The sequence below is a fragment of the Strix uralensis genome, chromosome 5 (genome assembly GCF_047716275.1).
Source record: "Strix uralensis isolate ZFMK-TIS-50842 chromosome 5, bStrUra1, whole genome shotgun sequence".
NCBI classification, from domain to species: domain Eukaryota; kingdom Metazoa; phylum Chordata; class Aves; order Strigiformes; family Strigidae; genus Strix; species Strix uralensis.
The window spans coordinates 89,802,868-89,829,249 of NC_133976.1; the positions used below are offsets into that span (position 1 = coordinate 89,802,868).

General features: G+C 48.1%; 2 protein-coding genes across 7 annotated transcripts; both read left to right on the top strand.

Moving 5' to 3' along the window:
• The first annotated feature begins 339 nt into the window (after nt 1-339).
• On the top strand, nt 340-25,656 carry LOC141944886 (lactosylceramide 4-alpha-galactosyltransferase-like). Of its 6 annotated transcripts, none has more exons than XM_074872191.1 (3): nt 429-486; nt 21,609-21,717; nt 22,166-25,656. In XM_074872191.1, exon 3 carries the CDS (start codon nt 24,087-24,089, stop codon nt 25,170-25,172), a length of 1,086 nt encoding a protein of 361 aa, XP_074728292.1. In that variant the 5' UTR covers nt 429-486; nt 21,609-21,717; nt 22,166-24,086; the 3' UTR covers nt 25,173-25,656. The 6 variants fall into 6 exon arrangements, with proteins under 6 accessions (XP_074728291.1, XP_074728295.1, XP_074728292.1 ...); XM_074872193.1 differs by having other exon boundaries at nt 24,033-25,656; XM_074872190.1 differs by lacking the exon at nt 429-486 and adding an exon at nt 340-391 and having other exon boundaries at nt 21,609-25,656.
• Nucleotides 355-14,594, top strand: LOC141944885 (lactosylceramide 4-alpha-galactosyltransferase-like). Its single transcript, XM_074872187.1, has 2 exons — nt 355-391; nt 10,747-14,594. Exon 2 carries the CDS (start codon nt 10,786-10,788, stop codon nt 11,872-11,874), a length of 1,089 nt encoding a protein of 362 aa, XP_074728288.1. The 5' UTR covers nt 355-391; nt 10,747-10,785; the 3' UTR covers nt 11,875-14,594.
• Nucleotides 25,657-26,382: the final 726 nt, after the last annotated feature.

A 26,382-nucleotide genomic window follows, 5' to 3' on the forward strand; every position in this document is an offset into this window, starting at 1 on the left:
GTTTTTGTTGATTCGCGTTAACTTTGTACCCGTTTCCCTTGGCGTCAGAGGAGGTGGGAAGCTCCGCTCCTGCCCGCACCCTGGCAGCCCTTTAGGCCACCAGGTCTCTGACCGGGGTCGGTTTAACCCCTCCGCGCCCGCTGCGCTCCGCGGGAGCATCGCGGGTCGGATTCGGAGCTGCCGACCGGCCCGGGGGCGGAGGGGAAACGCCTGGAGGTGGGCAGGAGGGAGAGAGGGCAGAAAAAGCCTTAAAACTATGTATTATGGATGAAAAAACCCCCGATCCACCACCCCCAAAGCAGCCGTGCCCAGCGAGGAGCCGTCGCTCGGAGCCGTCGGGGGGGGACGGGCGGGCGGCAGCGGGCGGCCCCGTCCCTCCGGCGAGTAACGGGTACGTCTGCGGGGCGGGACCGGCGGGGGGGGGCGGGCGCCGGCGGTGGTGCCCGGGGCGGCCGGAGGGAGCGGCGCTGCTCGGCGGGCGTGGGGGTGAGACGAGGCGCGGGGTCCGGGGGCCGCGGCCCCGGGGGGGGCGGTCCGCGGGTGTCGGGGTGCCCGTGAGCCGGGGCTGGGTGGCTTCGTCCTCCCGCCCCGCTGGGGAAAAGGTGCATTTTTCCGCGGGGAACTTTTCCACTAGCGGAGCGCGTCCCCGCGCAGCGCGGTGCTCACCCCCTGCCGCGGGCGGCCCTTCCGTGGGGGCCGGAGCCGGGCTGCGGACGGGAGGGGCAGGGGCTGCCCCCCGCCGGGACCCTCGGGCGGCTCGGAACTGGCTCCGGGGGCCGCCGTGCCCGCTCGGAGCTCCGCGGGTCGCAGCCCCCGGTGCTGCCGGCCAGGGGGTCTCTGTCCCGGGGGTGGGCAGGCGCCTCGGCCGAGGGGAAGGGGAGCTGCTCCCGCGCGGCTTGGGGGGGTTCTGCTGTGCTGGCACCGCTGTCAGAGGCAGCTGGCGGAGGGGGGGACTCTGGCAGCCGTGGGGAAGGGACCTGCACGTCGTGGCCGAAAGGGCCCCATCCCGCTTGAGAAGGACTGGCCAAAGCTGAACCCCTGGGTCCGCGTGCGGGGCAGCTGCACAGAGGGACGGCAGAGAGAAAAGGGTCGGATGGACGGAGAAACGCGGAATTCCTTTCTGCCAGCGGTGACAGGCTGGCTGGGGAGAGCCGGGGGCACTGCGAGAAGGGGCGGGGGGGCAGCTGGCCGTCGTGTTCCCAGGCAGAGACATGCCCTGAGGAACGTCGGAGTCTGAGGAAGAAAGATGGAGACTCGCGATAGAGCTGTAGAAACACTTGCTGTGGCGAGAGCAGGAAGAAAGAGGCATAAGAACTGTGAGAAACTAAAACTAGTAATGCTGCTGAAAGAAGGCAAGTTTAGAAACTTTGGCTAAGAGTTAACTATTCTGGTTAAACTAACATACTGTTTCTTAATGCATGAGAGGTTGCTCAGAATAGACTGGATGTTTTTTAACCTTGGAGAGACCTTATTTAGCTTCTGCTGATCTCTAATGATTTTGCACTATTATTCACGGGTTTTGCTGCAGGGAAGTCAGAGGAGCAAAATCTTACTGAACTCAGAGTTCCCCTTTTTTGGTTCTTGTCACAATTCCAGCAGCGGCCGGAGGCACAGGCTCTGTAGGAGGAAGCACTGACTAGGGAGTCAGTCATACTTGAAGGCCCTTCTCCTTCGCATGCCCCTCGTCTGACAGCACAAAGTCATCCTTGAGAGCTGGAGGTTGTGATGTTGGGTGGATAGCAGTCTGCCTGCCATGAATTAGTCTCAGGTGTGTTGTGCAGGTAGCAGCTGGTAACTATGCCCCAAGTTTTCCTTCTCACAGGATTTCTGCTGGCTCTCAGGGCACTGGCTGTTTCCATCCGACCGCGGCTCTAATGAAGATTTTCCTGCTCAGGGGTATCATGGGGCCAACTTCAGTAGTTGTGGACTGTGAAGGTCTCGATGTGCAATTTTGTGTTACCACTGATAAGTTCTGCGATGCTAAAAGGATGCAGCCTCCTGGCTGCCTGTTCATGCTCTGTGCCAGTATTTGTGCCTGCCTCACCCTGCAGTGGAGCAAAACCAGTTCTGGGAGCTAAACCAGTAAGAAAATCAAATCTTTCAACAGAATTGGATCTTTGGTGCTTTGCTTTTCAGGGCTGGTCACAGCAGGGTCAGAGGAGCATCAAGGAAGAGCCTGAGGGGGAAGGGAGTGGGGCCACTTGCTTTAGCAGCAATTAGTCATTGCCTGGGTTTTGTTGTGTCATCAGTAGATACTTTGGCATGAGGTACTTAAGAGTAATCCTGCTTCCATCTTAACTTTCATTGCATTTGGTCATTAGTAGAGAGAGAAGCCACTGTCTCCAGTCACAGTTACCATAGAAAACCGTGCAGATGAGCCTGTTCCATATAGAGAGGGGAGACCAGATGAGCAGCGTGTAGTGCTGGGTCCGTCCTGCTATCAACGCTGCTGTGGTTTTCCAGCATGTGATGGCAGGAGGGATTGGAGTCCCCCCCTCTTGTCTTTACTGGCAGGTCCTCGGTCAGTCAGCGTGGCTGTACTATGACTTATCTCCCCAAGGGCTGCGCTTCCCATGCTTGTTAAAAGCTTGGACTGTGTCTTCTGGCTTTGAGATTCCTTTCTCTGCTCTCGGCTGGGGTTGGTTTTTTTTTCACAGGCACTCCTGACCAAACCATCACTTAAAACTCCTTAAGTTGCTGGGTCATTCAGATTCCAGAACAGATTCACGAATCTTATTTTGGGCAGCCCTTTCACTGGGAAACAGGTGATACATTACCAGTGTACCCCTCTGCTTGTAACTCTCTCACCCCTTTGCTTCTCTCTACTGGCTTTTACAATTATTATAAACTGGGGCTGGGAACTCTGCTCAACAGTTTAGGAGGTCTGGTGGAACTTCAGATTATGGCATTGTGAATCAACTGCTCCTCTGAGTGAAGGATTAAGTACAGGATGTTAGTATTTAGATTTTTCTGTTAAAAAGGAAAGTGTTCACACTCTATATTTTTGTATAATTGCGCAAAACCTCCCATCTGTGCAAGATACATGGGTTAATATCTCCCGATCTTTAGTATGTTCAGTCTTGCGGTGATTCTGTCAGATAGGAAAGTACTTCTTCCATATGTACAGGAGGAAGGTGTGTTAGAGACGGAAAAACAACACCCGAGATCCTTGAAGAATTGTAGAGATGAACTTCACTATGATCTCAAGTCAGAGGTGAGATTTTATGCTTCTGTTTTAACTGCTTCCTGCAGCCAAATTCTGCGTTCTCTTTTATTTTAAGTATTGATGAGGGGTTTATGTGGTCTGTTTCTTGAGAGCTAAAAGCTGTGAGGTACAAAACCTGCTCCTTTCAGTTAAAGAAGGCCCAGATGCTAAGCTTTACAAGAAAGCACTGGGAAACTTTTCTTGACGTGGTGCTGAATAAGATGCTCCTGTTCTGTTCTGGGCAGAGAGAGATACCGGTCTGACTCCGCACTGCTGCTGGGTTCCTGATTTTGCCAGCCTTTCTTTACCTGGGTCTGTCTGTAAATGCTCCTGCTCCCCTTCGTGCCCGGCAATGACTCCTGCACCTTTCCTTGTTCCACTGTGCTTGTCATGTTGCTCGTCAAAACCCTTCACCACTCCACCCCCGGGAACCTTGGTTTGGCCCAGCACCCTGACACTATACGGCGTTACCCCAGCAGTGCACGGGGGGATGAGGGGTGCGGGCGGGCGCAGCCAGGAGCCCCACGTGAGACCCAGCCACGGGGCTGAGGCATTGCTGGGCTCAGTCTGTGGGGCAGGGTCCGGATCGATGGGGTACAGGGCCGGACACGGGCATGGCTGCAGTGTCAGGGCTTGTAAAAGCCTCACCTTAAAAGCCCTCTCCGTGTTCCTCATCTCCTCCGCACTTCCCTGCCTGCAGCCAGGCTGCCTTGTAGCACTCTTTCTCCTCTGTTGAGCAGTTCCATCTTCTGTCCTGCCTCACAGCTCAAGGTTTCTGGGTTGGAGATGCTTGCTGTTGCCCTCTCTGTTTCCTGAAGGCATCCCACATAGCTGCTGCTCACCAGGGTCTTTACGGGCCATGGCAGAGTGGGGAGGAAGGTGTGGAGCACAGCAATGTGGGGAGGGGTGCACCAGCCATGAGGAGGTGAAGGGGCCACAGCCCACCGTGGAGGAGGGATGGAGACTCACAAAAAAACCCCGAGGGGTGTGCTTTGAATGATCACAGGACTTTCTGAGTTGGGTTACAGCTCCCACAGTGCTGGCCAGCTGTACAGTGCCTAGTGCTGGGGGCTTTGCTGTATGTTCTGCTCTTGTGTCTGTCAGATGCAAGTAAATCTTACCACTTTACTCATGAAACAGGCGTAAAAATCTAAGGAAGACACCAGGCTGTAGTGTTTCACTTGTACTTACAAATCTGCACTAAGAAATACTTGAGATCATTTGAGAGCCTTGCAAGGATACGTGGAGTCTTATATTTCAATAAATAGTCTAAAGACTAGCAACAGCTTTTTGTAAAGTTAAGAAGAAAATTAATCTTCCTGGGGCTTTTTGGGTAACCTCAGGTGTGCCTGAGTGGGTGAGGCATGTGGGGGTGGGACCAGAGGGCCCTCCCTCCCTCCCGCCCCACACCCTGCTCCTTGGTGGCCTTGCCCCACAGATGCTGCTCACACCTGCAGAGCTCTCTGGAAGGCTTTGGGAAAGCTGCAAGTCAGAAATGATGCTTCCTCTTCAGCCCTGTGTTTATTTGAGCAGCTCAGCCCTGTATTCATTTGAGCAGGCAGTCACAATTTCAGTATTAGAAATCTCTCTCTTAATTGGGTAGCTAAATTCTCTGTGTGAATGGCGTGTGGAGCATGAATAGCATTGAATTTACGAGGAGTGTGTTTAGGGAGGTTACGTGTGATCCTGACACGCGCTGGCTGAGTGCAAATAGTGTGTTACCGTGAAGCGTGCAGAAGTGAACAGAATCAAACGCATTATCTCTTACATAGATGGTATTAGTATTGGGGGAAGCCTTAATAAGCAAGAAACTTTAACTTAGATTCAGGCTGTGTAAAAAGTCAAGGCGTTTTAAATATGTTAGCGATGGTGCCCGGTGTGTCCTCGAAAGGCCACCACGTTCCCCCCTTGGGCTGCGATCATGTGAACGGCTTCGTACAAACCGACCTGCGTCTGCGTCCGTCCGGTCTGGGCACAGGGGCAGGACGAAACACACGGCTCCAAACGTGAGTCCTGTGCCCACCTTCCTGCTGCAGGCTGCCTCATGCCGCGTGTTGCCAGAGACCGCTCCTAACCGTAACTCTCCACAGCACGTAGGGACAATTCGGAGTATCACTTCCTATGTACTGTCCACAAGTGTGCTGAACTTGACAAAGCGGAGGGATAAAAGCAGAAGGAGCAGTGCAGAGCAGAGCTGTGTACGGTCTTCGGACTGGAAGACGCTGCACTTCGCTTTAATAACTCATGTAGTCTGTAGATACGTTTTTTTCCGAATTTGTTCTTGATGAAAGCTGTGCAAACTTTACTTTTCCATTGTGCTTGAAAGGAAGGAAATGGTGTCTGTAGCTTCTCTGAAGCACAGTATCTGGGAACTGGTTTCAGCAGATTTTTTTTCCTTCCGGTTATACTTAAGGGGGCCTTAACACCAAATGTATTTGATGTGAATTGTGCCCACTGGTTATTCTAGATTCAAGCTCAACATGTTTAATTTTGGTGCACCAAATGTTATTTAAATGTTTACCTTGACAATTCTTCTTTGATGCTAGTGAGATTTTAAGATTTTGTGTATTTTCTTGTGACTTATGTTTCCAGTGGCTTTTAGAGTAAAAACTATAGGTGTACCCCCAAAAAACTTGCATGGCTATCTGAGAAAAACCAAAGCAAGGGCTAAAACTTGTCGGCCAGGAGGAATGTAATCATGGATTTGACTTTCTCCATGAAGCAGCTGCAAAAAGACCAGATATTTTCTACTGTTCATCTGGGAAAGCATCCTGGACTCAATATTAGGGAGCATATTTAACAAAGCATTTAAAACCAGCACTTTACCTGACCCATGTAGAAATGTCATAAACTTCTACTATATCCCCTTCAGTGAGTTGCAGCCCTGTCTGCTGTGTGGAAACTCCTGCATGGCACACCCTGGGCCTTGCTGAGCCAACAGCATATTGCTTCAGCCATGGTTACTAAGTGTCGAGCCTGAAATAGAAGGTACCTGGCAGCTTCTGAAGGCCACTTTGTGGGGTGGAGGTTGTGATTGATGCTGGGATGTGGCACGCTGTACTGCACAGAAAGTACTATACTGAAGGTACTTTAAAATAACAAACAAGTTTATTATTGCTTGGTGTGTGCATGACAGTAAATGACCTCAGTGGATCTGTCCCCTGCCCCGCCGGACAGTGCAGCCTGGTTTCTGTGAGGGAGGACCCAGCTCCTGACTCTGCTGCTGTGATACCCCATACCTGTTTGCAGCTGTCATCTCTTCTTTGTCCCAGCAAAGTCTTCAAGCGCCTCTTTCTGACAGGGTCAGGAAACTCCATTCATGTTTGCTTTGCTTTTTAGTCACAAAGCACCTCTAAGGTAAAAACATCAGTGAATTTTAAGCAAACGCAGCTGGATGTTTGCACTGGTGTGGCAGTCTTTTCTGTGCTCGTGGTCATTTCCTCTTTGTTTCACCAATTGAATTTGCTAGATGGGACTTCAGTGGTGTATCCCCATCAGCTGTCCTTCAGCTTCAGATGAGGCTCCAGCAGACACGGTAGGAAGAAATGGAGATTTTGCTATAGCTCTAGAGGTGCTTGCTCTGCCTTGGAGGAGCCTGTGGTTTTCCTGGTGCTTTCTGAAACAGTAGTTGTAACCTGTTGCACCTATTTACTGCTTTAGATACTTCTCTCCTGTTCAGCTGCTGAGTATCTTTACAAGAAATCAAACTGGGCTGTTGCTATTTCCTCACTGTTCATAAGGGAGAAGCGTTGAGGGAGCAGCTGTGCTCTTAACTACTCTCCCTCAAATCTGTGCTTCGATTGAGCTGTTCTGTAGAAGCTAAACCATCAGAAAAGCTTCATCTTTATTTTGTAGGTGAAATCTTCTGCCCCAGAGGCCTGAGGGAATCTCCCTTTTGTTGGAAACTTCTCCGTAGGTTGGTTTAGGTGCAGCACAAAGCCTTGCTTTCTGGAGAAGGATGTACGGGTGGATGGCAGTGCTGGGACGTCCTTCCCTTCCTGCTTAACTGGTAGAGTCATTTCACCTGTGCTAAGGAGATGTTTAGGGTAAGCTTTGACAGGTTTGAGCAAATTATAAAATGAGTTCTCTGGAACTTGAAGCTATCAAAAATTTGTTGACAAGCCCTTTCCACTGCAAGTAGGTAAATGATGTGTCACAGTTACTAATTTTCTTTGTTTAAAGAATTTCTAAGGAGTGTTACAGGGAACTTTTTGAAGCAGATGTTGCCACAAAGGGAAATAAATGAGTCATTTGGGAAGTCAGTAACCCTGACCACCTAACCTGTTTTATAACCAGTTTTCTTTGTACTAGGTGGTGCAGAACTGTTGGTAATCCAGTTCGTGATCCAACATCGAAATCTGGATTTCACCCTTACAGGATAAAAATAAACTAGGGAGTTCTCTGTATTTAAACATTACAAAGTACTCTGTATTAGGCCGTTACTGGCAGGGTTCGGGGAGCTGGGAGCTGCAGGGGTGAACTGTGTTGGAGAGGGGCCATGAGCTGCCTGGTGCCACTTCCAGGTGGTTCCAGCCAGCTCCAGAACAGATAAAAACAGCCCGTTGCACACCAAAACTGCAACTGGTCAGAGCAGCACACAGTGCCTCTGCTCAAATGTATTTAAGAAAAGGTGGTAGCTGCTAGGGACAGGAGTTACAGAAAGGAGACGTGGGAGGAGGCACATGAGGAGATGCAGAAGGGCACATGTGAGGACAAACACGGGATGACATGTGAGGATGCAAAAAAGGAGACGTGAGGAGTCACAAAAAAGGACATGAAAAGGTGACATGGGGCAGGAGGCACAAAAGGACGTGTGTGAAGACAAAAGGAGACACACAAAGATGTGACGAGACACAGGAGGAGATGTGAGAGGAGGTGCAAGGGGACATGCAAAAGGAAGCGTGAGGTGATGTGTGAAGAGACGTGTCTGGAGCAAAGGGAGGAAGAAGTGGAGGACACATGTGGAAGGGGACACTGGTCCGTGGCTGGAGATGCTCTCTTGGAAGGAAGCGCTCTGTGCTGGAGCAGGTACCCTTGAGGGACTGCAACCCATGCTGGGCAGGGACACCCCTGAGGGACCGTGGCCTGTGGAGAACCTGTGCCAGGGCCTGTACACGCCAGGGGACTGTGGGCTGTGGAGGACCCATGCTGGAGCAGAGGAGCAGTAAGAAGCAAGGAGCAGTGGGGGAAAGTGAGATACAAGGAGCAGCCAAAAGAAACCGTTATGCACTGACCCATAGCCTCCTCAGTGAAGGAATTGGGGCAGACTGAGGGTAACCCACAGAGAAAACAAGGGAAGTGCAGACTAGGAAATGAGGAGGAGAGGAGCCCGGGAAAAGAGGAGGAAAGGTGTTTACCAAAGCGTTTGTTTAATTGGTTTTTGGTCTCCCCCCCAGTATCTGAATCAGTAGTTAAAAGTTTATGTTAATTTGTAATAAATTAATTAAGTGAAATTCCCTCAGTCGAGGATGCTTTGCCTATGGCAGTATCTTCATTATGCTGGGATGTAAAGTGCAAACACTGGCCATATCATTGCTAAAGCCCCATGGGGACGTAATCTGGGTAGAGTCTCCCCTCTCCATGTGTGAGACTGACATACCCCCGTACCGCTGCGTCGGCGTTGTGCCAAGTACAGCTTTCCAGAGAAGGGCCAGCACCAGCCGCTTGCAGGCGTTCACGAGTGGCCAGCCTTCAACAAGTCATGTAGGTAAAAGCTGTAGAATAGATGCAGTTTGACTTGCAAACCCTTATATTCAGGCTATTAAAGATTCATTGTGGGGCAGAGCTGGGGTGAACTTTTGCCGTTGATGCTGTTTCTGCAGCGTGGAGTTGCAGAGCCATCTCTCCCCCCCATCCCCACACTCTCTGCTGGTGCAGTACTACCAGCCTAGCGGTAACTACACCATGTACTCCAGGTGTAACGTGCTTAGAAGAATCTCACTCCCTCGCTCATCTTCTGTCCAAACACGAGTGGAGAGATGAAAGAGGGAGGGGACATGACAGGGTCTTTCCATTTCTTGCAACTATATGGAACGAAAATGTGTGATACCCTCTTAGAGTCTGCAGGAAGGCAGAGGGTACAGAGGGGAAGGGCAGCTCGCTCTGGCGTGGCCATTCCCTGTCCGGTGATGTGTCGTTGTCTACAGGTAGAGCAGAAACACTCCAGAGCAGACTCTCTGGGAGACTGAAGGTGTGTTGAAAAATCATAGGATGATAAGGCTTTTGTTCAAATGAAGGCAAAAAATTGGAAGATAAAAAGATCTCAGGGGAAATTTTTCTTTTTTTTCAACTGAAGAATGATTAATCTGAAATGGAACACTCTGTTCTGCTGTCCCATAGCTATCTGCAGCAGGCACAGTGTAGTTCTCTGTTACGTTCTGCACATTTTTGGTTTGTCTCACAAAACTTCTGGTTTTACTGTTGGATTGTATTGATTTTATTTCTTTTAAATTATGCAAACTTTTACCAAAAGGGAAGTGGGGATTAAAGCAGAGAAGACATTAAAATGTTTTGCATCTTTCAGACAATTTTTTTTCTGTAATGTGTATATTCCTTGTGAAACCTTACAGTTTTTTTTTCTTTATTAAGAGCCTGGCACCACTTTGACTATGCAGGTTTTGAGCAAGGCAGTGCCCTTCAATTAGACTGTGTGTTGACCCACCTTATATCAAACTGTTAAAACCTGTTGGACTTTCTGGGAGAGAAACTCAGCTTTACTCTTCCATCTGCTGCAACATATCTCTTTATGGTTGTATTTACACTTTGGTCTTCAGAGGTCTAAACTTGGGGGATGGCCAGGACAGTCACACTAGGCTTGTAAAAGCAGAAATATCACTGTGTATCCCAGCTCAACTGCCTGACAGGGGGGTATAGAGGCGTCCCCCTACACTGGAGCATACTGCTAGGGAAGGTCTGGCTCTGTGTGTAGAATAGGTGGGAAAAGAGGAGAATGTGTCTTCTAAAGATGTCTGCTGTACATTACAGTTGTAACATTCAATTATCTTTCACAAAGTATGGCTTTAAATGGTGAAAGAAGGGAAAAATATATTTCTTTCAGTGAAGTGTTATGTACTTTAAGTCTAGAGTCTTAAACATAAAATTAAGTGCATGGTGAAGAACAGAGGTGTTGTGTGAAGGAACATAATAAACACTCCCATGTTGTGGAGCTTTGTAGCAAATATGGGACAGAGGATGGTTATCAAAGAATAAACGGAAGGGAAACAAGTACCATTCTGTGGTTCTGGGAGCTGAGACCTCTTGGCAGGAACAGATGATAGCCCTGGGGCTTTGGATAAGTTCTCAGTTTTGGGGAAGGCTGTCAGGTGGTTCCCCTCTGGGGAAATGAAACACCTCAGACACAGCTGTCCCACAGGGTCCCATGACAGCATGGAGAAGCCAGGATGCTTTTTTTAAAGATGACCTCAAGGTGTAATGCCGGCATGAAGGGGAGTTCAGCATGTGGCTCTGCCATAGTACTGTCCTGAGGCTCGTGGTCTGTTGCCTTCCCTGTCAATGTCTTTTTCTTCTTTCCTCCCCTTCAGATCACGACGGTTGTCTTGGGAGAGCAGGCTCTGACGGGAATGAGAAGGCTCAGGATGCCCAGCTGCCTGCTAAAACTGACCAGGGTGGTGCTGAGCCACAAGCTCAGGGCTCTGTTTATCCTCGCCTTTAAGTTCATGGCCTTTGCCTCCATCGTGTTGTACTGGAGAATCACGAGGGACACTAATGGCAGAGGCCAGGTCTACAGCTTGCCTGTTGAAATCCGCTGTGCTCACTCTGTGCCTTCTCCTCCCCATGCCATTGCTGGTGGTCCCCCTCCTTCCCCAGGGGATGTGTTTTTTGTGGAGACCTCGGAGCGAACTAACCCGAGTGACCTGTTCGTGTGCTCTGTGGAGTCAGCGGCCCGGACGCACCCTGGGACCAGGGTCGTGGTGCTCATGAAAGGTCTGGCAAACGGTAATGCCTCACTACCCAACCACTGGGGCTTCTCCTTGCTGAGCTGCTTCCCCAACGTGGAAGTCCGGCCCCTGGACTTGCGGGAGCTTTTCTCTGGAACACCTCTGGCAAAGTGGTACTTGCAGGCTCAGCAGCGCTGGGAGCCTTATTTCTTACCTGTCCTGTCTGACGCCTGCAGAATTGCCATCATGTGGAAATTTGGTGGCATCTACCTGGACACAGACTTCATTGTGCTCAAGAACTTAAAGAACCTCACCAATGTGCTTGGTACCCAATCCAAGTATGTACTGAACGGGGCCTTTCTGTCCTTTAAGCCCAAACACAAGTTCATGGAGCTCTGCATGAAGGACTTTGTGGAGAACTACAACAGCTGGATCTGGGGGCACCAGGGCCCACAGCTGCTAACACGTGTCTTCAAGAAGTGGTGCTCCATCAGGAGTCTTCGGAGCAGTACGAGCTGCAAAGGAGTGAGTGCTCTGCCCCGTGAGGCTTTTTATCCCATTCGGTGGCAGGACTGGAAGAAATACTTTGAAGTGGTCAACTCCTCGGAGCTTCACCACCTCTTTAATAACACCTATGCAGTGCATGTGTGGAACAAGAAGAGCCAAGGTACAAGGCTAGAGATCACATCGCAGGCTTTGCTGGCTCAGCTGCATTCTCACTTCTGCCCTGCCACATATGATATCATGAAGAAGGACTCTGAACGGCAGTGACTCAAGGGTCAGCTAAGAGATGTTGCCCAGGAGCCCACAACTCTCCAGCTGTTCCATCACAAATGGACCTTCTTTTGAAGTGAAGTGGTGAGAGTTGAAGATAAAACCCATTTGTGGGTGTAGGTGGAGCCTGTAGCTTCAGCCGACGTCTGTGCAGCTCTTTGTCTTGACTTTAACTGCCTACCAGCAACATATTGTTTCTCTGCAGGACCTTTCTTCTGCTCTGCTTGGTCAGGTAGAGAAATCTCAGGAGGAGAGCAGGTGCTGGGCTGCTTGTGGCAGCCTCCATCAGCCTTTCAGAGGAGTGAGGCCCCTTTCTACGGCTGTAAACCTGGAAGAGGCCTTTGTAGAAATGCATATCCCATCGCCTGATTTGCAGGACTTCTGAAGTGTAGTCCCTCAAAGCAGTGAAAGGATGGGAGAGCAAGGAACAGGAACTGAGGAGGAAGTTAAGGATGTGCTAGAGGAGGTGTCCTGGGAAAAACGTAGAGGAAAACAGAGAAGAAAGAACGGGCTGAAGCGACTTCTTTGTCTTTTCATTCCCTCCTCTTCAGAAGCCTTTGGTGGAGGAGACTTCCTCATGTCTGGTTTGAGCAGGAAGCAGGATGCTGTGGTCTCTGTTTGATGTCATAGATCTGAAAACGTGGAAATTTGGTGTCAATCAGAACATGAGTATCTGAGGCCAGCTCATCATTTAGAAGTTCTTGTGCAGCAATGATTTATTTTGTAGTAGTGACAAATTAACACCCTGCAGTGAGCAGGAGAGCTCATCCAAATCACACCTTAAATTGCACCTGACACAGGAAAAGCTGTGTGTCTGTCTTTTACACTGAGTTTGTCTCTGTAACCAGATGTCCATAACTGCATCTAAGATGCACCAGCTCTTTCAGCACTTGGACGGATCCTAAAGGAATGATATTTCCAAGTATTTCCAAGGTTAGAGAGCTTGGTAGGGAATGTGTACTGTCTAAATTTAAGTCCATTATGAGTCATTTGTGGTGGACATCTTCAAGTAGCCTGGAGTACTCCTGCAATTCACTGTTCAGGAGTACAAATCTCTCCTGGGAAGTCTTGAGGAGGACAGTGCAAAGCTTTACTCTTCTCCCTGAGCATCGTCCTGAATTGCAGTGGAGAAAGTTAATGTATCTCTCGCCAAGGTGCTGTTGTGCCTTTGAGGGTTCCCACCACAGAGGCGAATTTGTTGGACAAACTGTGGGAGAAAACTCGTCCCTTGACTTGCTGGCCAAAAGGATGTATTGATGCTCTTACAGTTCTTGTCTGAAAATAATGAAGAGAGAGCAGTGAGAAACAAGAATAAGGCCAAGACCATCAGCATCGTTCCATCTGGTCCCCACCACACTCTAAAGGGGATTGCTGAGGCACGTGAGCTTGGCACTATGATAGGGTTAATGCAGATGAGCAGAGCACTGGCCATCCCCTCTCCTACACTACTAAGATTATGGTCTCATTGTCAAATCTTTCCTGCCTCCAATGTGCCTCCTTTTCTTATGCCTAGGAACAGCAGTGGGGTGGTCCAGTGACCCCTCTGATAACTACGGGTCGGTCAGATCTTCAGTGTCACCTGGCCCCAAAGCGACAGCTCCTTCACGTGGTCCTGCAAGTTCTCTGAGTGTGACTCAAATGATTTCTAGATCTGCAGCTGTCTGAGGCCTCTTCTGTTTCTCAGGTCAACCTGAAGCGATATGAAGTTTGCTCAGTTCAGTCAAGGCAATGGTCAAAAATGTAAAAGACTGTGCATGCAACTTCTCTGTCTCAGGTTTATTTGTCCCTTCTTTGATGATAAAAATGAGAAAGACAAATTACCCATCTTTTACAAACACTTCCCTGTCCCTCAGGGAACGTGGCTGTGCATGCGAGCTTAAGGAGAGCGTGCACTTTTTTTTTTAAATGCTGCTCTGTCTGGGGTTGATCGAAGGCCAGTGCTGCTTGGATTGAAAGCTGCCTGTCTGTGAGTTGGGCGGGGGGAGAGGTCTGTGCGCCAGTAGCTGCTCTGGAGTGAAGAAGGTGCTGGAAACACCCCTCCAGTGGCTGGCACCACGTGTGTGTATGTGGGTAGTGCTGCCCCTTTTTTCTGCCCAGCTTTACGGTGTATCCTGGAGGCATTCAGGATTTTGAATGTCTGCAGCCTTCCCAACATTAAACATCTTGAAGAACAAAGACTGTGTAGGGAAACAGCGGACCTTCCTGACTGTATAAGCATTCTTCAGCATGCTAAGCGGTATAAATGGATTTCCACTCCCTGCTCTCACTGTCACTACTCTGTGGGGTTTTTTCACTGCTTTCTTTAGAAGCAGCTGCAAAATTGTCAGCCCTGGCCTAGTGTGTGGTCAGTGAGGTGTGGTTTCTCCTTCTACTGGTTCCTTCTGTTTTGGGTCATTTGGGCTACACAACAGGAATTTTAGTGAGCCAGGAACCCCTACCAGAGATGGTAAAACGGTGATCGTAAAGGTGCAACAGGGGACTCCACTGTGGCAATACCATGAACTGACTGAGGGTGTTTGGGACCCATTGCAATGAGTATCTGGCTTGATGTACTGCTGCTTTTTGGATAAGTGGAGGATGTTTTTTGTTTTTTTAGTCTTTTTTTCCCCCTGTAGAGTCAATGTTCTGAGGTTTGATAAGGAGAGAATCAAACCAAAGCAGCCTTTGGCCTTTTTCCCTTTGTCTTGAGAAAGAAAAATAAATAGTTTTTACTATTACTTTTCTCTGCTATGGTGTTCCATTTTATTCTGCGAGGCGTTGGTGGTAGGTCTGAGCAATCTGTTAACTGTTATGCAGAAAAGCATTTTAAAGTTGTGTCTGAAGTGACTCACTAAAATTAGGAGTGTGGAATGAAGATGAGACAAGTTGAGCATAAGCACACGTGGAAAGAAGGCTCTGTGGACTGTGACCACCTGCCCCCTTTGGGACCTGAGCGGGGGGAAGAGAGGAACGCACAGTGTGTGGTACTGATTCCTAATCCAACCAGGTATCACCCCATCCTTCATGATCTGCAATCTACCTGAAGGTCTGGATGTTATGGAATAGGAAACTCCATGAGAAATGTTGCTTTTTCCCTGGGTGATGGGCTACAGCCTCCATTAGTAGTGACAGCGTCTGTACTCTTGTAGTCCTAAAAGTGGAAGGCTTGTGCGTGCTGCAGCCATTCATTTTCCCACCTGCCTTTCAGAGCCTGATCTAAACAACCTGGAGTCCAGGGGAGCATTTTGAGAGTCTGTGAAAGGACTGGTGGGGTCTGCTCTACAGTGGGGTTTTATTGTGACTCCTTGACTCAAGAGCCAGGGCAGCAGTTTTCCCTCGAGATGTAAAATAGTTGTCTGTGCTTTCTGCATTGCTGATGTGCAGTCAGGGATGATGGGAAGTGGTGAGAAGGCACTGGCTGTTTCTCGCCCCGTCTCCTTTGTCCTTGAGCTCGTGCAGATTAACTGGCACACAGGTGTGCAGTACATCAAGGAGAGAAGCCAGGGGAGGGGGTTGGAGATGCAGAATTGGACACTGCGACAGAAGAGGAGTAAAAAAGGATCAGTAAGGTAATGCTGGACCCCTTCTCCTGGGAAGAGACTGAATGATGATTATTTTCTGGCTGAGAACTCTCCTATGCCAGGAGCTCTTGTGTTGGGGGGATCTAAGATGCGCAGTAAGTAGTAGTAGGGCTCTTTTTTGCCCTGTTGTACTCCTCCCTGTTTCTTCTTCCTCCTCCCAAAATGTGTTGTCCAGGAAGGCTGTGATGCAGAGTAGCTTAAGAGCCATTCTTGGTGAAAAGTGCAGTTACCTGCCTTAATCTTATATATGTTGGGAGCTGAGGTCTGCCTAGGACTGTTTTTTCCTCAGCACGAGAGAAGAAGAAAAACAAATTTCTGTGTGGATGTGCCATTTGTGAACATCGGCACTCTGGTCTTTCATACGTACTTCAGGTTCATCTCTTTCAAGTATTTGTGACCGTTCCCTGTGTGCACTTGGCTTGTGGTATCTCTGGTGTCTTCTTTGCAGCCATGCCTGTCACTCAGATGAACAGGCATAGTCCAGAAGAGAAAACTACAGGAGGAAATCGCTTCAGCTGAACCCTACCATTACAGCTCAAGCTGAGATCTTGACCTTTAAATTTGTGTATAATGATGGAGCCAAATAGCAGCTGCCATGGCTTTGCAGTATGTTGGTAGCAGTACAAGAAGTGAGAACATACTCTTTGCAAAGTGGAATCTATGTCCAGGGGGAAAACTAAGTAGGTGCATAAAGTCTGGCAAGTTAAATAGGAAAACACCATAAGGCTACAGAAAAGATTGTTTGAAAAACAATTTTCCAAAGATACTAAAGCTACCAATGTTGTTACTCTTTTTTTCCAACTGCAGAAGGAACAGGAAGCCTGCTAGGCCAGTAGGAGATGAGAGGTTGAAAGGGAGTTCAAAGATCAGTTTGAAGCAAACCAAAATTAATTTCTGCATCTGGCTACAGGTAAGAGGAACTTGGGGATGTTTCTCTATACTGTGATCCCTCCCTGGGGGGAGATGCCTGCCGCAGTCTCTTGTGCATCACATGTCCATGGAATACATGTCAGGACTGAATGACCAGGCAGATGATGGGACCTGATGGGATGCATCCACAAGTGCTGCGGGAGCTGGCTGATGTCATGGTGAGACAGCTCTCTGTTATGCTTGAAAGGTCATAGAGGTCAAGGGAAGTGGAAGGGAGCAAAAGTCACTTCTATCTTGCTTATCTTCAAGATGTGCAAGGAAGAGGATCCAGGGAACTACAGGCCAGTTAGTGTCACCTTGAACCCTGGGAAAGTGGTGGAGCAAATCCTCTTGGAAGTCATTTGCAGACATATTAAGGACAAGAAGGTGATTAGGAGTAGCTGGCGTGGATTTACAAAGGGGAAGTCATACCTGGCCAAACCGATAGCTTCTATGATGAAATGACCAGCTCAGTGGACAGGGGAAGAGCATTGGATGTTGTTTATTGTGACATTAGTGAGGCTTTTGACACGGTCTCCATAACAGCCTCGTAGACATACTGATGAAATGTGGACTACATAAACACAGTGAGGTGGATTGAAAACTGGCTGAACTTCTGGACTTGAAGGACTGTGATGAGTGACACACAGTCCAGGTGGAGAGCAGTAACTAGTGGTATGCTTCAAGGATCTGTGCTGGGGCCAGCACTGCTTAACATCTTTATTAATGACCTTGATGACGATGGAACGGAATGCAACCTTGACAAGTTTGCAGATGATGCAAAACTGGGAGGAGTGGTTGATAGACAAGGTGGGTAATCGACCTCTGAGAGTCATCTCAGCAAGCTGGAGAAACAAGCCAGCAGAAATCTCATTAAGTTCAACAAAGACAGATGCAGCTGGTGAGGGATAACTCTGTGTCCCTGTGAATGAGGAGTTGGCCAGGAGCCAGCAGTGTGCCCCTGTGGCAAAGGCGGCCAACAGCCTGCTGGGCTGCGTGACGCAGGGCACTGCCTGCAAGGCCAAGGGGAAGCAATCCTTCCCCGCGGCTCAGCGCTGCTGGGACACAGCTGGAGAGCTGGTTCTGGGCTCCCCAGCTGGCTCAGGGGTTAGTGCTGGCATGTGCTGTCCCTGAGCTTGCCAAGCAAGCAGTGGCACCGCGGCTGTGGCTGACAGCACCGGTGACCTTAGAAGAATGCATCTCTCATGAATTCATGTGCCACCGTTCTCAAGTAGCACTGCCACTGGGTGCAAGCTAATCCTGTCTGAGAAAAAAACAGCTCCTGCTAGCTTTATTTTACAAGTGATGAAGCTACTGAGCAAGCTCACTTAACTGGAATTGGAAGCTGTTACAGCTCTGTCTTAATTCATTCAACAAATTTCCTACTCTGTCAAAGTGTAACAGCATTCCTGACCATTTTCCACTAATCTTAGACTACTGCTTATTTTATTTAGGAAGTCTGAAGCTGAGTTGAAGCTTAATGATGTTGCCGTGACTGGCTGTGTGATCTTCTTTTGTGGCCATTACTTACGTACCACATTGGTTCTCTCTGTTGCAAATAACAGAGTCTGTATATTTTTTTCTGGGTAACTTCAGTGAGATGTACAGTAATTTGGGAATTGACAGCTATAAAACCTGCTGTATCATTTCTCCCCGTAATCCATTTATCTTTTGCAGAAACTTGCTAATATCATCCTCTGACTCTTTGCTGTGGTTTGCTCTTAATTCTTCTTACCCTATGGAGTGTCTGTCCAGCACTGCGTTACAGCTATACGAGTGGGTATTTTCACTGTTCTTTCTTTTATTTCAGGAGAAAACTTAGTTCTAAAAAGTGTGTAAGTGGAATTGGATATTGCAGGGTACACTCTGGGAAGGTGCAGTTGTGATTAAGTACCAAAGATGCAGTTAAGAGACAGGTGCCTTAAGTGTCCTCTGCAGCTGCAGTATCTTATGCCTCGGGCCAATATACCCATTACAATTACAGTACTTGCTCTCACCTGAAATATTCGCACATGCTTGGTCTGCCATTCTCTCTAGAGTCAGAAGGAGGAGCTCTGAAGCTGTTGCTAAAATGCTAAATTCTAATTCCCCTAAATACTAGGGTTAATTAGCTGGTGGATTCATCCCTGTTTGGCACTGCTTTGCTTTTCTATGCCTAACGGACTGATTAGTCACCCACTGAATGTTGGTATTGTCAAATCTTACCTCTTCTGCTCTTGTTGGTAATGTAAATCTGGAGAAAATGGAGATCTTCAGCTGTTTTCTGGTGGGTCCCCTGACTCCTGTCAGGCTGCTTGTCATCAGTGATATTGTTCAACACTCCTAGCAGCTACCTGGGTACGCAGCAGCACTTTGCTGGACCTTTTTCCTCTCTGTTTTTGTTACTAAATTTGTCGCAAATTTACACACCCCCTCCAGTGTTTTTCTGTTCATATGTCCACACGCTTACTTGAAGGGACATCGCTAAACTCAAGAATACTTGGTTCGTTCTCTTAAAGACAACTGGGACTTGTGCAATCACTTCTTCCAAGGTTGATCAAAGCTGCGTTGCCATCTTGCTACTTGATGTACCATAAATGTAGCTTTTAAATAGTTTAATGGCATAAGGTAGTTGAAGTTGCACTGGAATTATGCAACAAAGACAAGCAATGATAGAATGAAGAAAGAAGGGAAGGTATAGCACAGTGTACTTTCATTTAGCCTGTGGAGCTAGATTTGGGTGTTCATGACATATTCTGGCCAATCTCAGCTCTGTGAGATTCTCCAGCCCAGCCCCAGTCTCAATTCCTCTAGCACTGGGTCCTTTGCTTCCCCAGCAGCACCCTCCTTAAACTCAGAAGGCTATTTTTAATGCACAGAAGTGCAGGAATGATAGCTGAATTGGCCATGAGAGGGCACAGCTATTGCTTTAAAATGTTGGCTATGTAAGGGACTGTCCAAAGCATTTTGCTCAGTTTAAGATACAAAACCACATTTAACCAGTCTCTCTTGTAAATCTGTATTTAAGCATGTTCTGAGAGACATCAAAGCATTACATTCTCAATCCATTTTAGTTAATACTAGTAGGAGATATAGGTTACGTTTCTTTTACAGGTTCCTTTCTTCAGGGATGAGTGCGAGAGCCACCCTGTGTTTTCTTGTCACTGCTGGGTGAGATCTAGCAAATGTGGTGACCAAGAAGCCAACACAAGAACACACGAAAAGGGAGGGCAGTGGGAAGACTTTGAGGACAGAGAATCCACCTCATCTCCTCTGAACACAGAACAACTAGGTTTGGGTCTTCTTTCCCGACCCTAGGGATGTGCGCCACGTGCAGGTAGGCTCACAGGACAGGCATTGATAATTTTCCTTTTAAGACAGGTTCAAAGAGCTCACAAGACTGGAAGGAGGAGTTTCTCCCTCTACCTGGGGTTATGTCAGCTGAATACTGCTAGTGGTTGTAGTTGCTCTTTCTACACTGTGGGAGCACTCCATCTCAATTCCAGTTTTCCCAGGAGTCCTCTTATTTGGGAGCATTGTGACTTGATTAAATATTCAGATTCTAAATTGACTCTTATTTGTGTTTTCTACAGCCTCAGCAGCTGCCTGCTCAGCAGTTCAGCTTTTCTCCTCCCCACAGCCTAGGAGCTGGGCTTGTTGCTTCCCTGCCCTCTGCAGACAGGCCAGCTTAGGAGAGAGCAGCCTGGTTGTACAAGACAAAGAGTGTATTTGACAGCAAGCATGAGCTCCGGCAGCCAAAGTCACAGGCATCCAGGGGATCGCCCTTCCTGGTCCCTTTGGGCGGGTGATCAGAGAGTGTCTGGGTGTCAGGGATCATTGTGCTTCTCTTTTGCAGTTTTCTTCTTGCAACATTTCAGGCAAAAAGAATCCTTAGTCTGTGCCTCTGTTTCTGTTACTCTCTGCTCTTCCTCTTCTCCCCTCTTGCCCAGCAGGTGTATTTGCTAATAGCTAGATGATCCCTGTGCACCTTCTTTCTTATAATTTTCTGCTTATTTGCAGGTCCGTCTAGCTCCATAGGTTAAATCTGCTAATTGCCTAGGCATAAGCTGTATCAATTTAAATCACAGAAGGAAAACAAAAGAAAGGAAAATCTTTATTCACATCCTTAGTTCATATTCTACTTTGCAAACAACATTTGCACTTCTGCAGTAGACACAGCAATGGTTTTCCTGTAAACATCTGTTTATCTCTGCCTAAGACTGTCGTTTATACTGGTTATACTAAGGTTTAGGCCTGGAGGTTTGAGACCTTCTACAGAAGTCATAATCTGATAATTATACAATTCTAATGTAATTATGTAAAAGCAATTCTAACTGCTTTCATCGTGATCTGAGCATGTAACATTTCATTCTCCAACATCACCTAGAGCAACTTGCTCTAGGAGACTCTACTTTGAGCAGGGGACTTGGACAAAGGATCTTCAGAGGTGCCTTCCAACCCCTTCTGTGATTCTGTGACCAGATCAGGCCTGACCTGAGGCCTCAAGAGCTCCACTGATGAAAGGGCTGCGAATAGCTTAAGGTGCTTTCCAAAGAGCTTCTCCAGTGCTGGCATCTTACGAGTCTGCAGTGCTTGGAAGGATTTGGGGCGGGGAGAAGGGTCTGGGAAGCTACAGAGCCATAGGCCTGACTTTTGTGGCAGGCAGCTAAGTAGAAACTGCAGTAAACCCTAAACTTAGTGGCTGTATGGATAAAGATGGTATTTTATGAATGTGTCAACATGTCTTCTGTAACAGAAGGTCAGTCACCATAGAGCACAGGAACAAGGGGAAACTGTCATAAAATGAGGGATACCTGAATTTGGCAAAGTCATTCAATTAAGTATCTGACATAAGGGGGAGTATTCCCAAATGAATGAGTAAATTAATTGTTTGAGAGAGTGTGTGTTCAAAGAAGCATTCAGAAGTGAAGCCTTGGATGGGAGGAGGCAGCTCTGTGAAGTTCTCAGCTCAGTTCTCAGCCACCCAAGCAGCATGAGCACAGGGAATTCTTAGCAAAGGAGTAGGAAACAAAACAGCAAGTGGTTTCCTGCTGCAGAGTAAAGCTTAATGCGTAGCGATAATGGGGTTTCAATTTCCTTCTTTTGTTTTTTTATTTTCTTTTTTTTTCTGATTAATTTCTTATTAGATGTGTTCTTCACAGCACAGCTGCATGACCGTTATATCAGCAACTGTATTAGCTGAAGGTATATGATGTCACGTCCTCCTTGGTCTGCGTGTTTTTTCCAAATGCTCAGACTACGTTTTTCACCATTTCTTTTCAGAAGAAGGAAGTGCCAGGCCAGAGTTATAGGAACTCTCAGAGACACTAACCTCTTGAAAATCTTGTCCAGCAGAGCAGTGACTTCTGTGACAGCTTGAAAGCAGGGACGGGTGAGTAGTATTTTCACTTTCTGTGCAATGGCACTTGCAATGTCAGAGGAAGGTAGAGAGCGAGATTTCCTGTGTTTGTTTTGCAAAATAAATGGACTGGCTAGTGCAGTGTCTAAAATGTCCTCTTATCTGCTACAAAAGCAGAAATGTATTTCTAAATATACAGAAGTGCTATTGCAGTAGAAGTTCCACCTCTTACTAGAAATATACATGTAACCTTGAAGCTTGCTCATGGTTAGATTAGAGCCATGCTTTTCCTGCCTTCTCTACAGCAAAGGCTCTGTCCCCTCAAGCCTGTACCTGCTTTCTCTTCTACAGTTTACCAAGCTAAAAATCATTTACAGGATTGAACCAGCTGTAGGGAGGGGGAAATAAGTATGTAAAAAAACAGAGTGAGGTTTTGTTTCTGTCTATAACACTCACAGCACATGCTGGCATTTCTCTGCAGGAGAAGAAAATGTTCTGGGAACCCAGAGCTGATGATTTGTGTCTTGACTACCTCTCCTCTGTCCTCCAAGCCACAGTGCCTAGTGGAGAGCGGCGCTCCGTGCTGTTGCATTTGGAAACCTCCCAGTGCAGATGAGAAGTCATTTTCTGGCTACACGGGGAGTTTAGTGTGTGACCCCATCACAGTAACCAGGGGTGAATGACAATGGGATCGTGCCAGCTGAGTTTTCTTTCCTGTTCCCTGTCTGTTTGGTTACAGCTGTTTTAATCAAAGCTTTTGTTGTTTCCTGAAGCTCTCTGTTCTAGAGCATGGGGATTTGATTTGGAGATGGAGCAGAGGGAGGCAGGAGAAATCATAGAATCATTTAGGTTGGAAAGGACCTTTAAGATGATCAAGTCCAACTGCAAACCTCACACTGCAAGTCCACCACTACACCATGTCCCTAAGAGCCACGTCTACAGGGCTGGTGACTCAACCACTTCCCTGGGCAGCTGTTCCAGTGCTTGATAACCCTTTCAGTGAAGAAATTTTTCCCAATATCTAATCTAAACCTCCCCTGGCACAACTTGAGGCCATTTCCTCTTGTCCTAAATGCCATCATCTTCCTCGTTGCTTCTTCATGTGCTTTTGTGCATCGACCTTTGGGGCCCCAGTGGTGGGTCTAGGAGGTGCTGGTTCTGCTGTCCCTCACTTTAAGGGGAGGCGAGGGCAGAAATACTGATTCTAATGCTGAGAATGTAGCTAGAATTACTTCTCTTTTTGTTGCTACCTTGTTAATAACCTTTTCCTCTCCATTCCTCTCTTTTGAGGGAGAAAGAGAGGAAGTAACGGTAGGGTGGCGGGGGGATTGTGTATCCATCACCAGGTGATTCCGCTGGCAGAGCTGAGCAGGTCACAGCCAGTATGGCCTTTGCATCCTGGGTCGGTGACATTTGGGTTAGCCAGCACCATCTACCAGAGGAGGTAGAAGTGAGGACTTGGCAGGGGAGCAGGGTTGGGAAGCAGCCTTGAAACTCTCTTTACCTAGGCAGTTCTTGTCCTTATCATCTGCATCTGCCTCCAAAGCTGCCGTGTATCAGTTCCCCTCCCATTCTCCATCCATTCTGCATCCGTGCTGCAGTGCTATGAAAAGTGAGCCAGGCTCTCTGTAGGGGTGGGTGGTTGATTTCAAAAGGCAGCAACTGCTGGTTCAACAGCCTGGGAGATAGAGGCCTCTTGATAGGAACTGATGACAGCACTGAGGTTTTAGTGTTGTGCTTGGTTTTGGGGAAGGACAGGTTGTGTATCAGGAGAAAAAAACGTTATCGTGAGTAAAAGCTCTCATCAGGGCAGCAGTTCCAGGCAATGTCTGTTGACAGAGCTCCAGGAATATTCATAAGGAGCATTCCTATTTCCTTGTCCTAGGGTTTTTTGTATGTCTTGTGCAGAATGACCTGAAATTCTAGACAGTGGTAGATAAGGTGTCTAACGCTGTTCCCAGAGTTTGTTGTGCACCACCACAAAGGAATGCCATTTGTGTGTCAAATGCTGCATATACTTCCAAGTGGCAAGCTATGACAACTTACACAGACGATATACACGGACAGAATTGAGGATTAGTCTTGGTTTGTGATACACAGAAAGGAGAGACTTGTCATTATTCTGTGTTTGAAAGAGGGGGGTCCAAAGATGGGCAGTAGTTTCTGATGTGGGATCTGAAAGCCCTGTGACAGCATGGAGAAGCCAGGAGACTGTTTCAGAAATAACCAAAAGGCGTAATTTAAGCATGCTGCCCTGACGGAGAGTTCTGCTCTGCTGTGGTACTGTCCCGAGGCTTCTGGTCTGCTGCCTTGCCTGTCAGGTTTTTTTCTTCTTTCCTCCCCTTCAGATCACGACGGTTGTCTTGGGAGAACAGGCTCTGACGGAGGTGAGACTGTCCAGGATGTCCGGGTGCCTGCTAAAACTGAACATGGTGCTGCTGAGCCACAGGCTCGGGGTCCTGTTTATCCTCACTGTTTTATTTGTGTTCTTTGCCTCCGTCATGTTCTACTGGAGAACTGGGGAGGATGCTGAGGGCCAGCTCCACAGCTTCTCTACACAAAGCAGGCACGAACACGTTTTGCCTTGCCTTCCCCCTCCTGCTGCCCGTGGCTCCCCTCCTTCCCCAGGGGATGTGCTTTTTGTGGAGACCTCGGAGCGGATGAACCCGAGTGACCTGTTCGTGTGCTCTGTGGAGTCAGCGGCCCGGACGCACCCTGGGACAAGGGTTTTGGTGCTCATGAAAGGTCTGGCAAACGGTAACGCCTCACTACCCAACCACTGGGGCTTCTCCTTGCTGAGCTACTTCCCCAACGTGGAATTCCAGCCCCTGAACTTGCGGGAGCTTTTCTCTGGAACACCTCTGGCAAAGTGGTACTTGCAGGCTCAGCAGCTCCAGGAGCCTTATTTCTTACCTGTCCTGTCTGACGCCTGCAGAATTGCCATCATGTGGAAATTTGGTGGCATCTACCTGGACACAGACTTCATTGTGCTCAAGAACTTAAAGAACCTCACCAATGCCCTCGGTATGCAGTCTCAGGACGTACTGAACGGGGCCTTTCTGTCCTTTAAGCCCAAACACAAGTTCATGGAGCTCTGCATGAAGGACTTTGTGGATAATTACAAAGGCTGGATCTGGGCACACCAGGGCCCACACCTCCTAACACGTGTCTTCAAGAAGTGGTGCTCCATCAGTAACATCCTGGACGCTATGAGCTGCAAAGGAGTGAGTGCTCTTCCCCAAGAAGCCTTTTATCCCATTTGCTGGGAGGACTGGCATAAGTTATTTGAAGCAATCAGCTCCTCGGAGCTTCACAGGCTCCTTAATAACACCTATGCAGTGCATGTATGGAACAAGCTGAGCCATGGGACAAGGCTAGAGATCACGTCACAGGCTTTGCTGGCTCAGCTGTATTCTCAGTTCTGCCCTGCCACCACATCTGTGAAGATGAAGAACGACTCTGACAAGTCGTCAAGGCCTGCAGCGTGACCTGTGGGCCCTTGGCTGCAGGGAGGGCCTTTCACCTTCCATGGAGCTGGTTTCTAGCCCTCGGAGCAGGTATTCTGTGTGACAGCTCAGTGATTTTGTACCATTTCTGATATCTGTCTCACATCCTATGTGCTTCAGATATACACCAGACCCTGCGTTCGGACTCTCTTGCTATCCTTCAGCAGCCCGTGAGGCTGCAGGGAAGGGTGAGCTCGTTCATTGGTGACTATCAGTTGTTCCTCTGTTGCTGTTCTCTCAATTGCTCCTGAAAAGAGGCCTGAAAAGCCTCTCATGTAGTTTCAACAGCTGTAGGAATCCTTGGTTTGCTCTCTGTAACATTGCTAACTCTGTAAATAAATGCCAGCCAGTGCTATAGGGCACGGTTTACTGGAGCTTAGGACCAAATTCCCTGGGTGGTGAAGATTCTTATGGCTGGCAAAGTATATGAAAATTGCTTTAAGAAACAGAAAACATTTTAAATCTCTGTGTGGCTCAGTGTACAGTTTTTCTTTCTTTCCAAAAGTACTTCCAAAATGATCTTTTCTACTGTTTTATATTCCACAGCAATAGGCTGAGTTTTATGGTCCTTTTCAGGAAGCAAATAGAAAAAAGCAGTTCTGTTACCAGTGTGAGTAAAGATCCTTGTTTGGTTGAAGAAATTCTTGTGGGATGTGTATATCTAACCAGAATTTGTCACAATCTCAGAGGGTCTCGGCATCTGCCTGTTTCTGCATTGGTATGAGAAGGAAAAGCATTACATTCCTTTCATTGTGCAAGCACAGGGGCAGACGTGCCCACATCAGCAGGAGGACCAGTGACCAGGCCCAGGACTAGAACCAGTGTCCCCAGAGACGTCTTCTAACTGTCCCTGGGGATCTAGTCAGCGGGCCCTGCAGGGCCGTTCCTCTAACCCTAATGCAGGTTACACGGGCAGGTAAGTGCCTGCGGGCATCGCTGCCTGCAGTGGAGCACAGGGCCCCTACCACGGAGTTTTAGGTGAGAGAAAGCCGACTGTGGCTTCTAGCAAACCTGGGCAAAGCCAATGGGGTGGCAGACCTGCTGTTGATCTGATGACCATTCTCACATCTGAATGTGTTTCCTGTGTGTCCAGGGCTTTGTAATTGTAAAAATGCATTTGAAATTAAGCTCTTATAGAATGAGGAGAGCAGAAAAAAAAAGTATTGTGGTGCTACTTGTGCTAAATCAAGGT

Bases quoted from the DNA above. Each gene is read 5' to 3' on its own strand.
- LOC141944885 (XM_074872187.1), top strand. From the start codon at position 10,786: ATGAGAAGGCTCAGGATGCCCAGCTGCCTGCTAAAACTGACCAGGGTG.
- LOC141944886 (XM_074872190.1), top strand. From the start codon at position 24,087: ATGTCCGGGTGCCTGCTAAAACTGAACATGGTGCTGCTGAGCCACAGG.